This window comes from Loxodonta africana, chromosome 9, assembly GCF_030014295.1.
Source record: "Loxodonta africana isolate mLoxAfr1 chromosome 9, mLoxAfr1.hap2, whole genome shotgun sequence".
Classification (NCBI taxonomy): domain Eukaryota; kingdom Metazoa; phylum Chordata; class Mammalia; order Proboscidea; family Elephantidae; genus Loxodonta; species Loxodonta africana.
In genome coordinates, this window is record NC_087350.1 from 110,234,774 (window position 1) to 110,248,170 (window position 13,397).

General features: G+C 40.1%; 1 protein-coding gene across 6 annotated transcripts in view; it reads right to left on the minus strand.

Annotated features, from left to right (window-relative positions):
• KDM4C (lysine demethylase 4C) overlaps positions 1 to 13,397 on the minus strand; it is a 391,685-nt gene that overhangs the window by 194,574 nt on the left and 183,714 nt on the right. For all 6 annotated transcript variants that reach the window (XM_010587948.3, XM_064290526.1, XM_023545269.2 and 3 more), the window contains 2 exons: positions 4,657 to 4,850; positions 1,038 to 1,273 (listed from right to left, as the gene is read on the minus strand). In XM_010587948.3, the coding sequence (XP_010586250.1) occupies positions 1,038 to 1,273; positions 4,657 to 4,850 (430 nt within the window). The remainder of the gene's footprint in view (positions 1 to 1,037; positions 1,274 to 4,656; positions 4,851 to 13,397) is intronic.

Consider the following 13,397-nt stretch of genomic DNA (forward strand, 5'->3'; position numbering starts at 1 on the left):
TCTAGCTCTCCATTAAAGTATGATTTCCCTGAAAGGTCTATAGTTTAAACTCTATTTACACAGATACTGTCAGAATAAAAGGTAATGAGGGTGGAGAAGACGTCTAGGACCAGATTATTCAGGACCAGGATAAGGACTTTATCTTTTATGCTATTTGGAATAAGATTAAGAAGAAGGTAGGGTCAAGGTCCAACTGACTTTTTTTTTTAAATGGTCACTATGACTCTCATATGGAGAACTGACTAGCAGGGGTGGCTAGAGGAGATACTGGAAAACAAGAAGGAAGCAACTCTGGCAATAATCTAGGCATGAGGTGACAGTGTCTTAAACAGGGGAGGAAGCAGTGGAGGTGGTCAGATTCTAGTACAATTCCAAGACTGAAGGATTTGCTGGTGTACCGGATGAAAAAAAGACAGGCATTTCCAATAACCTCATTTAGTAAAAGGAGAAAAGCTCCAACAAATATCGAAGAGACACAGTGTTAAAGCAACTTCTGAGAAACCTGCTATAAAAGGGGAAAAGGCAAAGTAGTTGAGACTTACGAATGATAGTTTTAGTCTTGAGAAACAGTCCTTCACTAAATGAACTTTTTTATTTTTGTTGTTCTTTTTTAAAACCTTAATCTTTTATTTTCCCCTTAAAATTAAGTCGAAGACTAAGAATTTGTAAAGAATTCTCTATAATTGGGTTTCTCTGTTCCATGTGAATTCAAGAGAAAAAAAAAAGCTTTCCAAAAATAGTGTAAACTATAAATTGATTGCACTGAAAAAAAAAAAAAAAAATTTTTTTTTTTTCCCCCATTTCAGGAGCTTCTTTTTCATTAAACCAAAGAGGCACTGCTGGCTTTGTCTCTAACTTCGTTCCATGTAGCAGTGTTGCTCCTGATTTTTGTACCATTTCCTGGGGCTCCCAATTGAGCCACACTATGGCTTTCAATAACTAAATGGTTAAGTTACCTAGAGTAGTAAGATACCTGTCTTACTGTACATTAATTTAAGGCACCACTTGTTTGAGAAGCACAGTCAGCATCTTCTCACCTGAGAGGTTGATATCATGCAACAAGCTCTCATCCGGCTGCATTCTGTCAGCAAAGGTCTCCCTGGAAGCTGCTGCAACGTTCTCCAGCTTCACCACTGCTTCCGGCTTTTCACTGACCTGGAGCTGGTCTGTGGCTGGGTCAGGGGTGGGGAACTCATCCCCATCAACTATGGCTGACGCTTCCTCATCCTCCTCCGTTTTAGGTCTTTTAGGGTGAGACCTAGTGCGCTGGAAGCTATTTACAAGAGAATCTGTGGTCAGGGCAGCATGTTTGCAGTGGATGAGATAAAACACGCACCAGTACAAACGTTATTTTCGCTGACATAAAAAACTGACAGGGTTTTAACCATTCTGCAGAGGCAACCTTCATAACCGAAGCAATACATCTGACGTTGAAATCTTAGTAACGGTTTTAAAAACAACTTACCAAGAAGTAAAACTGAAACAACCATAATTATTAAACATTACTAAACAAAAAAAAAAGGGCAGTCATTGCTAAAATTTTATAACAACATTAAAAGAAGCCTGTGGTAAAAATTGATAACATGGGGAGAAAATAAAATCTGTAAATGAAATGCAATTTGGACACTGAGGAAAGGAAAAGGAAGAACTCATAAAGCTGTTGTGAAAATCGGAGTAAGTTATCTACACTGCAAGGTGAACTAGTAACTACTTTTTCTTCCCTTTTGTATAATTCTCCAGCATGCAAGAAATCATTAGAGTGAAAGCCAAATCACCATTAGCTAAAAGAATTCAGAGAGGGGGAAGGTGAACCGTCTGTATTTAACATTTAACAGGGACTTGTTATCATCAGAGCGGGCACCATTTTTATTTTTTCCTCTTTTAGTATTTTCTAGCCGGTCTGTCACCTGACGGCTTTGTCATAGGTGCCTTTTTGTATGTGGCACAACACTTCTAATACTTCCATGTAAGAACAATTATAAAACAAATCAGAGCTACCTGTGTTTCGGTATCCAAAACATGTATAAACACACAACCTAAATGTAACACATACACACAAGGAAACACCACAGCACTAAGGAAGTCAGGGAGGGAAGGGATCAGAGATAAGGACGGTAGCCAAGAATAAGCCGTGTAAATTAGCACTGACAGCTGCTGATGACGACGATAACAGCAGCAGTGGCAGCATCACCACAATCACCCTGAATGAGAATCTGTATGGAAAATCTCCTCCACAAGATGTACTAGAGCATAAAACCAAAAATCCAAATCTGTTGCTGTAGAGCTAATCCTGAATCACAGCGACCCTACAGGACAGAATAGAACTGACCATAGGTTTTCCAAGGCTGTAATCTTTACGGATGGAGACTGCCACATCTTTCTCCTTCGGAGTGGCTGGTAGGCTCAAACTGATGACCTTTTGGTTAGCAGCTGGGCACTTAACCACTGTGCCACCAGGGGAGGTGAGGCAAGATGGCTGGCATCTCTTAGATTCCAATGGATCACTCCTTCTATTAGATTTCCCTAGACAGAGAATTACTCTTAAGGGAGACCCGCAATCTGTATGGTCAAGCCACAAGGCTGAGCATGTTAAACAAGCCCCTTAACATTAGGCTGTCCAAGTAGGTGAGCATTTCTATCAGCAAAGTCCACTGACTATTTTAACCTACTGAAAGGCCATTTCAAATCTGTTAAATGCCACAGATCGATGTTCTCTGTCAAGCCAGAGGACCACTGTGGTTAATAACTAGGAGACCAGATCATATACCCAGTTAGAGCACTGTGACTTCTATCCATTAGACAGCAATTCTCAAGGTGTCCTGCTGGTTTTCTTCTGAATCCAGGATTGACAACTCCTCCCCGCAAAGCTGGGTTCTTTGGTAACGTGTTTTGAGACATCTGTCAAAGGCACTGACCCTCTAAACCAGAGTTTCTCAAACCTTTAATACAACCTATAGTAAGACATACACTTTAGACGGTGACTCAATGCACACATGCACACATGCTCACACGTGTCATGGATTAGTACTTATCCTCACCATGGGGGACACACCACGCTACTTTTTACCCTACTTGTTAATTTTAAAATGGCGGTCCTGATCCACTAGGTTGATTTGAAAACTGTTTAAACATCACTGATGTAGACAATAGGGTGAAATATGAACAGTTGAGCTTTAGTTCTGCTGCTAACTAGTTCTGTCCCTTAGAAACTGTTTCTTGGTGCTAAATCTCTTAGAAACTGCAGAAACGTGACTCCACATTCTTAAAGCTCCTTTGTTCACCATTATTCTAGAATAGCAGGAAATAAACGTCGGGCGGAAAAAAAGTCAAAAAATAAGTGTCAGAGTGTGGCAACACTTTAGGGTCAGTGTTCCTGAGTTAATAGCAAAAAAAAAACGAGAAATGAACTAGAGGTCCAAACACAGGGGGCTGGTTAAATATTCACAGACATGAAAAATTACGTTGTAACAAATCACTTAATTACATGAAAGTACACTCAAAAAACTGGTTATCAAACTGTTAACAGAGCATGGCCCCAATTCCGAAAGAGGCATAATGTTATATAATAAATAGTAACTATATATGTTAGGATATATACAAAACATTAACACTAGTCATCTCTAGATAGCGAGATTATGGGTGACTTGGGAATGCCTTCTTTACTCATTTCCCCATTTTACAAATTCTCTTCGATACACAAACATCGCTTTTATCATCTGAAATAAAAACAATGAGTAACAATGGAGAGAAAAAATGTAATATAAACTGGAAAATACAACAGTCTAAGGCAAAAAAGGGGAAACCCTGGTGGCGTAGTGGTTAAGTGCTATGGCTGCTAACCAAAGGGTTGGCAGTTTGAATCCGCCAGGCACTCCTTGGAAACTCTATGGGGCAGTTCTACTCTGTCCCATAGGATCGCTATGAGTAGGAATCAACTCGACGGCACTGGGCTTGGGTTTTTTTTTTTTTTTTTTTTTGGTTTTAAGACAAAAAGGCAGCCTGAGGACCTGAGCCACCGAACACACACCCTATTCAATGGATTTTTAAGCAGCAAGATACCCAGAGCAGGCCTAAAAGCTTGTGGAAGGGTACTGTCACAAAAAACGAATGTAAAATAGCATTCACAGGGACACCACATGCTCTGCCTTACAAGGTGTCAAAGAATAAAATCAAGTGTGTAAGATGTAGTAAAATATGGTCATACAGATGAGAACAACAACATCTCAGATATTTGACAAATGAAGACAAAAATCACTCATGTCGAAAGAAAATGAGCAGCGGAATGAAAAAGTTGGAAATCAAGTTACTGAAGTTGATAGAAATACGGAGATGAATGGTGAGAATGAACATGATTCTAAATACATTAGAGTAAAAGGTCTAAAGAACTCCAGAATTGTTCTATTTGCCACATATAGCAACTTCAGAAATATTTCCATTCTCAAACACAATATATGCCTCTTCCTACGACTATTTAGTATATTTCTCAAGAAGTGAAAATACCTTACTCAAACTTTCAGCAAAATATTAAGTAAAGATATGATGAATAAGTGGGGAAAAGCAAATGGGTTGCCTTTGGGAACATCCTGTTCAATGACAGAGTTTATTTGAGCAAATGCAGCACGCTGTTGGTGGATGGGGCTGGGGAGGGGTCACTACCTCTTGGATGCTTTTCTGACTTTCCTTCTCCTCTGCAGCCATGCCTTGACTTCAGGGGTGGATCCCGGAGTAGGCTTTGTGTGATCGATGGTGTAGATATCCTTTCCTTGCTTCCAAAGCTGGTATCTGTCTGGCTGAAATTTCTTCACAAAGATGTCCATTGAAATCTTCACCATGTCTTTCCTGCAGGTGCACTGAAACACAATGGGGTGGAGTGCTTTGAGCATTTCAGTAGCTCCACAGAAACCATGTCTAGTCAACCCTTGAATGGACCAGACGTGAATATTTATTCAGTACATAACTGAGGATAATGTTTTACATTTGCAAACATTCAATGAGTGATAGACCCGATTTCTTTTGAATGGAGGTGCCAACCTATATATTCACACTTATAAATGGAAAGTAAGATGAAAACATGCCTTGTAGAGTTCACAGGGAAATGTGCACCAAAACAGAAAGGGAAGCCTGCACATTTTAAATGAGCTGAAAAATCTGAACGGTCTGGTAGGCTGATAAACCTGGGTGGGCAAGGAACTAAAGTAGGCAATGAATATGTGGTTAGAATACTTTAACCAATGGAGGAAGATAAAGTTTCTCCACGAAAGATTTTAATCACATTCATGTTTATCAACAAACATGTGATTGAAAGGTAACTGAAAATTAATTTGGGTGCAAATGAACAGTCTCCTCTGCATCACATCACCTATAATACCTCACCAACAACAACGTTACCACCACAAATCTATTGACTGTGTTTAGGCAAGAATTTCAGAGTAAAGATTATTTTTAATCCGTTAAACCAAAAACCAAATCTGTTGCCATCGAATCGATTCCGACCCATAGCAACCCTACAGGACAGAGCAGAACAGCCCCATAGGGTTTCTAAGGAGCGCCTAGTGGATTCAAACTGCCAACCTTTTGGTTAGCAGCCATAGCACTTAACCACTACACCCCAGGGTTTCCTTTAATCTATTAGGACCTTGATTCTCATGAATACATAGTTATTGGCCTTTTACATAACAAGTTTCCTATAAAGACTTCACATATGTTTAAATTAGGTCTAGGTCAACACTCTATGCATTGGGGCAGTCATCACTCAAATGACAATATCGAAATAGTCTCAAAGATTGAACAGACATATACTGACAATCCGTAACATACCCGGCCACAGACTGGTTGACTGAATAGTCTTCACACAATAAATCTCTCAGTATCTTGGAGGTGCAATTATTATCTCCAAGCAAAGTAATTCCAAAGTCTTAGTAACTTCCAGCCCCAAATGTCACAGAGTCCAAGACTGACAGGCGTTATGATTTGAAAGTTCAGGCAACATCTTGCTCTCAACTTGCCTAAACCAACTTCATATTTAACGGCAAACAGACATTCTGTTGCTATCAATGATACCACCAATCATCCATATTCCTAAATTCACAGTTGATATTTCCTGATTCCTCCCTGCCCCTCCACCCCTAGAAATTCAATCTGTCATCATCTCCAGTTAATTCTTCCTCTAAAATGTCTCCTGCCTAAGTTTCTCCTGCTAGCATCCTTCCGGCTTCAATGGCAGACCTTGAATAACAAGGCTAACTAATTTCCCTGCCTGCAGTCTCTCCCCAGCACCAATCCATCTTTATAGCTGTTACTTTAATATCCCTCAAATATCTCACAATCCTTCATTGTTTTAGTTCAGTAAGGTTTAATGATACTGCTCTGCCTTTAGAATAAAACCTGAATTCCCGAGCATGGCATTCAAGGGCTCTGAGATTTGAGTGCACCAGTGAGGTTTGCAGGCTTCTCCATCACTGCAGGCTGACAGGCACACACTGCCCCAACCCAAGGAGCCCAGCCCCAAGAGCCCAGATGTAGCACATGCTTGCGCATCTCAGCATATCGGCTCCTACTACAGTCTTCCTGCTTGCCGTTCTGCTACAGGGAAAATTCATCCTTGTTCATACTGAATGCAAGTCGACCACCCCTCTAATTGTTTTCTTCGTCCCTCTGAACCCAATACTATTAACTACGCTACTGCTTTTATTGTTAGCTTTTTTAAAAAAAAAAAAAAATTTATAGAGTCCTAAGTTATTTTGTTTTAATTATCTTGCCTTAAAAAAACAAACCAAATCCACTGCCATTGCGTCGATTCTGACTGATAGCACCCCTGTAGGACAGAGTAGACCTGCCTCATATGGTTTCCAAGAAGCACCTGGTGAGTTTGAACCGCCAGCCTTTTGGTTAGCAGCTGTAGCTCTTAACCCCTATGCCACCAGGGTTTCCTATCTTGCCTCAGGAGTGTGAAAAATGAATCATGAGAAATATAAAGATATTTTAGGTTGAAATTCAATCTTCGGCTAAAAGAAGGAATAAAAGTCTGAAATCATCAGTAAAAGGTTTCCTAATTACTAATGTTTTATTCATGAAGAAAAACAAAGGAATGGACCGAGGGCAATGCCCTCCCTTCGATGAGCTGACTGAGGCAATGGTGCCTCCCTAGCAGAGATGGGCTGGTGAAGTGCACAACGCTACTTCTGAGGAAAATGTCTTGGAAAAACAAAGTTAGCCTGATATTCATCTTGTTTGTTCAGATGGTGCTTTAATGCTGAAGTCACATACATTTGGCTTCCATACTGTGAATAAGCTACAAAGGTCAGAGAGCCAACAGAAGGCAAGCCACAGTCAAGAAGGAGTCACTAACATCAAATCTGTCAAAGCAACATCCAACAGGAGGTCCAGGCATTAAGAGGTTCCTGTTTCGCAGACTGAAATAGGCAGTTCGGGATTTCAGGTGATCAGTGACAATATTCACTTGTTTGTCCATTTGTAAATATACCCATGTGGAACCCCGACTACGTGAAATCAGTTCAATAGACACCTGAGGGTGGCTTAGATTGCACCCCACCCCCTGCTCCTCTCCCCAGTCCAAGAACAACAGGGATCAACGATTTTGTCATAAGTCTCCATCATTCTCAATTTGGAAACTGTATTACACACTTCAGTGTCCCCTTCCCCTTTTCCGTAAGTCTTCAATTTTGTAAGCACGCAAACATGATATACCACTTGACTGACTAGAAGCACAATGGACAGATGGAATCTTCAATTTTACATATTCAGAAATAAAGAGTTATAAAATACCCAACATAACACAAAGGGCAATACCAGGGTCCAAAACTTCACTGGCACAGAGAAAACCTACTCTTGTCAGTATTGACAAACAATCATACCGACCTAAGCCCCTGTAGAGCCCTGGTGGCACCAGTGGTTAAGAGCTCGGCTGCAAACCAAAAGGCTGACAGTTCAAAGCCACCAGCCACTCCTTGAAATCCTATGGGGCAGTTCTACTCTGTCCTACAGAGTTGCTATGAGTCAGGATCAACTCGATGACAACAGGTTTGGTTTGGTTTTGGTTTTGGTTAAACCCTTGTGACAATCAAACAACATCATTTAGAAGAATGACTACATAATTAGTAGGCAAGGAAGACAAAACAGTCCCATTTAGATACAAAAAAAAAAAAGTACAGACTAGATATTGTTACAAAGCACAATAACCAATAATAGGTAATACTTTTCAAATAAACTTTATGATCTAAAATCAAAATAATAAGAATGGCAATTCTAAATGGTCCTCTTAAGACCACAAAAAAATTTTTTTTTCTTTTAAGCTCACTGCCATCAAGTTGATTCTGACTCAGAACCACCCTATGGGTCAGAGTAGAGTTGCCCTGTAGGGTTCCCAAGGAGTGGCTGATAGATTTGAATGGCCGACCTTTCGGTTAGAAGTGGAGATCCTAACCACTGTGCCATCACGGCTCCTTTAAGAACATAAATACTAGTTAAGATGTTAAGTCCCAATATAAAGAGTACTGTCAGGGGCCTGTTTTCATTGAATTCTCACATATGTCTACCCTGAGATTTGTATTACACAGAGTCATGATTATTTGACTGGGTATCCAAGGAAGTCATATTCATCTATTATTTATACTGAATTGGATTTAAAGGTGAAAATGGTTTTAAACACCGGCTTTCTAAGACAAAAATACTAAGTCATTTGAATGGTGAAATTAGAAATTTCATATAACCACAATACATAAGTAAACAAAATGAGAAGTTAACACTTAGCAAAACTGAAGTATCACTTTAACATACTTTCTTTGTGATACACAAGATGGCTAATTAAGAAATGTTTCTTGTGCAAATGTCTGGCAAGGATGGCTTTGAAAGTATGCAAAAATGTGTGAAGATATTCTGTTTTTCAGCCTATTTATAAAAATTAAATGATAAGAAGGAATTAAGGGAAAATACCTTAAAATTAGATTAAAAACTGAGTAGCCAGAATATGTCTGTCAGTTTTTCATACTGTGGTGGCTTGCGTGTTGCTGTGATACAAGAAACTTTGCCACTGGACAGGTTTCAGCGGAGCTTCTAGGTTAAGACAGACTAAGAAGAAAGACCTGGCGTCTAATTCTGGAAAAACTGGCCAGTGAAAACCTTATGAGTAACAGTAGAACACTGTCTGATATGGTGCTGGAAGATGAGCCTTTAAGGTTGGAAGGTACTCAAAATACGACTGGGGAAGAGCTGCTTCCTCAAAGTAGAGCTGACTTTAATGACGTGGATGGAGTCAAGTTTTCGGGAGCTTAATTCGCTGATATGGCATGACTCAAAATGAAAAGAAACAGCTACAAACATCCAGTAATTACCGGAACATGGAATGTACAAAGTATGAACCTAGGAAAACTGGAGGTCATCAAAAATGAAATGGAATGGATAAAGATCCGTACTGTAGGCATTAGTGAGCTGAAATGGACTGGTACAGGCCATTTTGAATCAGACAATCACATGGTCTACTATGCTGGGAATGACAACTTGAAGAGGAACGGTGACGCACTCCTCCTCAAAAAGAACGTTTCAAGATCTATCCTGATCTAACCTGTCAGCAATAGGTTAATATCCACACACATAGAAGAAAGACCTGTTAATATGATTATTTTTCAAATTTATGCACCAACAACTAAGACCAAAGATGAGGAAATAAAAGATTTTTACCAACTTCTGCCCTCTGAAATAGATTGAACCCACAATCAAGGTGCATTGATAATTACTGGTGATTGGAATGCAAAAGTTGGAAACAAAGAAGAAGAATCAGTAGTTAGAAAATATGACCTTGGTGACAGAAATGATACAGGAGATCACATGACAGAATTTTGCAAGATCCGTCAACTTTTTCATTGCAAATATCTGTTTTCAACAACATAAACAGTGACTATATACACAGACTTCATTCAAAGGAATATACAGGAATCAAACCAACTACATCTGTGGAAAAAAAACAACGGAAACGCTCAATATCATAAATCAGAATAAAGCCAGGAGCTGACGGCAGAACAGACCATCCATTGCTCATGTGCAAGTTCAAGCTAAAGTTAAAGAAAACTAAAACAAGTCCATGAGAACCAAAGTACAACCTTCAGTACATCCTACCTGAATTGAGACACCATCTCAAAAACAGATTTGACACATTGAACACTAATGACCAAAGACTAGACAAGTTGTGAAATGACATCAAGGACATCATACATGAACAAAGCAAGAGTTCATTAAAAAGACAAGAAAGAAAAGACCAAGATGGATGTCAGAAAAAACTCTGAAACTTGCTCTTGAATGTAGAGTAGTAAAAGCAAAAGCAAGATATGATGAAGTAAAAGAGCTGAACAGAAGATTTTAAAGGAGGCTCGAAAAGACAAAGTATGATGAAACGTGCAAAGACCTGGAGTTAGAAAACCAAAAGAGAAGAACACGCCTGGCATTTCTAAAGCTGAAAGAACTGAAGAAAAAATTCGTGCCTTGAGTTGCACTATTCAAGAGTTCTACAGGGCAAATATTAAACAACGCACCAAGCAACAAAAGAAGATGGAAGAAATACAGAGTTAGTGTACCAAAAAGAAATGGTTGACTTTCAACCATTTCAGGAGGCAGCATATGATCAGAAATCAATGGTACTGAAGGAAGAAGTCCAAGCTGCATGGAAAGCACTGGAGAAAAACAAGGCTCCAGGAATTGACAGAACACCAATTGAGATGTTTCAACAAGCAGATGCAGCACTGGACGCACTCACTTGTCCATGCCAAGAAATCTGGAAGACAGCTGCCTGGCCAACCAACTGGAAGACATCCATATGTGTACCCATTCCAAAGAAAGGTGATCCAACAAAATGTGAAAATTATCAAACAATATCATTAATATCACATGCAAGTAAAATTTTGCTGAAGATCATTCAAAAGCATTTGCAGCAGCACGTCAACAGGCAACTGCCAGAAATTCAAGCCGGATTCAGAAGAGGACGTGGAATGAGGTATATCATTGCTGGTGTCAGATGGATCCTGGCCGAAAGCAGAGAATACCAGAAAGATGTTTACCTGTGTTTTATTGACTATGCAGAGGCATTCAACTGTGTGGATCATAACAAATTATGGATAGCATTGCAAAGAATGGGAATTTCAGAACACTTAATCGTGCTCATGAGGAACCTGTACTTAGACCAAGAAGCAGTCATTCGAACAGAACAAGGGGATACTGCGTGATTTAAAGTCAAGAAACGTGTGCCTCAGGGTTGTATCCTTTCACTGTACTAATTCAGTCTCTATGTTGAGCAAATAATCTGAGACGCTGGACTGTATGAAGAACACAGCATTCGGATTAAAAGAAAGACTCGTTAATAACCAGCTATATGCAGATGACACAACCTTGCTTGCTGAAAAAGAAGAGGACTTGAAGCACTTACTGATGAAGATCAAAGATCACAGCCTTCAGTGTGGATTGCACTTCAACATAAAGAAAACTAAAATCCTGACAACTGGATCAATAAGCAACAGCATGATAAACAAAGACTGAAATTGTCAAAGATTTCATTTTACTTGACTTCATAAGCAATGCCCATTGAAGCAGCAGTCAAGAAATCAAATGACACATTGCATTGGGGAAATCTGCCGCAAAAGATCTCTTTAAAGTTTTAAAAAGCAAAAATGTCACTTTGAGGACTAAGATTTACCTGATCCAAGTCATGGTATTTTCAATTGCCTCATGTGCATGAGAAAGCTGGACATGAATAAGGAAAAACAAAGAAGAACTGATACCTTGGAGTTACAGTGTTGACAAAGAATATTGAATATACCGTGGACTGCCAAAAGAATGAACAAATCTGTCTTGGAAGAAGTACAACCAGAATGCTTCTTAGAAGCAAAGATAGCAAGACTTTGTTCACATACTTTAGATAGCTATCAGGAGGGATCAGTCCCTGGAGAAGGACATCATGCTTGGCAAAGTAGAAGGTCAGTGAAAAAGAGGAAGTCCCTTAACAAGATGGACTAACACAGTGCCTGCAATGATGAGCTTAGGCATAACAACAATTGTGAGGATGGCACAGGAGTGGGAAAGGTTTCGTTCTATTGTATATAGGGTCACTTGAGCTGGAGCTGACTCAACGTTACCCAACAACAGCAGCAGCCACTTGAACCTGGGAACATTGGAGGTTGAGTGGTAAAATTCTTGCCTTCCATGTGGGAGACCAACGCATCTCATGTGCAGCCACCATCTATCTGCCAGTGGACATGTGTGTGTTACCATAACACCAAGCCAGATTCAACAGTGCTTCCTGACTGAGACTAGGAAGAAAGGCCTGGTAATCTACTTCCTAATATCAGTCAATGAAACTCTATCGCAATGGTCCAATCTGCAACCAAGCATGGGGGTGGCACCACACCAGGCAGCATTTCACTCTATCATGCACAGGGTCGCCATGAGTCAGGGGCCAACTCAATGGCAAGTAACAACAAGAAGCTGCTTGAACACCAGGGGTGAAGAAACATGTTGTCAAATGTTTTATTTAAGATTTATTTATAAGAGGATTAAGTCAACAATAAATATTGTTGTTAGCTGTCGCTGAGTCAATTCCAATTCATGGGCAACTCCATGTGTGCAGAGTAGAAGTGTTCTGTAAGATTTTCTAGGCTGTGACCTTTTGCAAGCAGATCGCCAGGCCTGTCTTCCAAGGCACCTGTGGGTGGGTTCAAACTACTAGCCTTTTGGTTAGCGGTCGAACACTTAATCATCTCTGCCATCCAGGAACTCCTCAACAATAAAACCCGCCAACAATCACTATGTAATCAATGGTGTAAGAGAAACACGAACATAAGATTATCGCTTTAAAATTCATTTTGGGATTAGTATACCTTGGAAGACGAGGAAAAGAAAGCCTCATACAGTGCTTAGACGTCTGGATTCCAATGCCAGCTTCACCACTTACTACCTGTGCAACCTTCAGCGAGTTATTTTACCTCTTATTTTCCTCATCTGAAAACCTGTGAGTAAAAATGGTACCTACCTCATGGGGCTGATACAAGGATTAAACCTTTTGTATGTGTAAAGAAACTAGTACGGTATAAAACACTTGTTAGGTGCCGTCAAGTCGATCTTTCAACTCATAGTGACCCCATGTGACAGAGCAGAACTGCCCCATAGGGTTTCCTAGGCTATAATCTTTACAAGAGCAGACCAGCAGGTCTTCTTCCCATGGCACCACTGGGTGAGTTCGAACCACCAGCCTTTCAGTTACCAGCTGAGTGCTTAACCACTGCACCACCAGAGCTCCTTCTTTGAACTGACATTTGGACACAATCACATCAGAGGCCCATCCTGCACCTGGAACGCACCTGAGAACAGAGAGTATGCTCACTGCAAACATCTGCCGA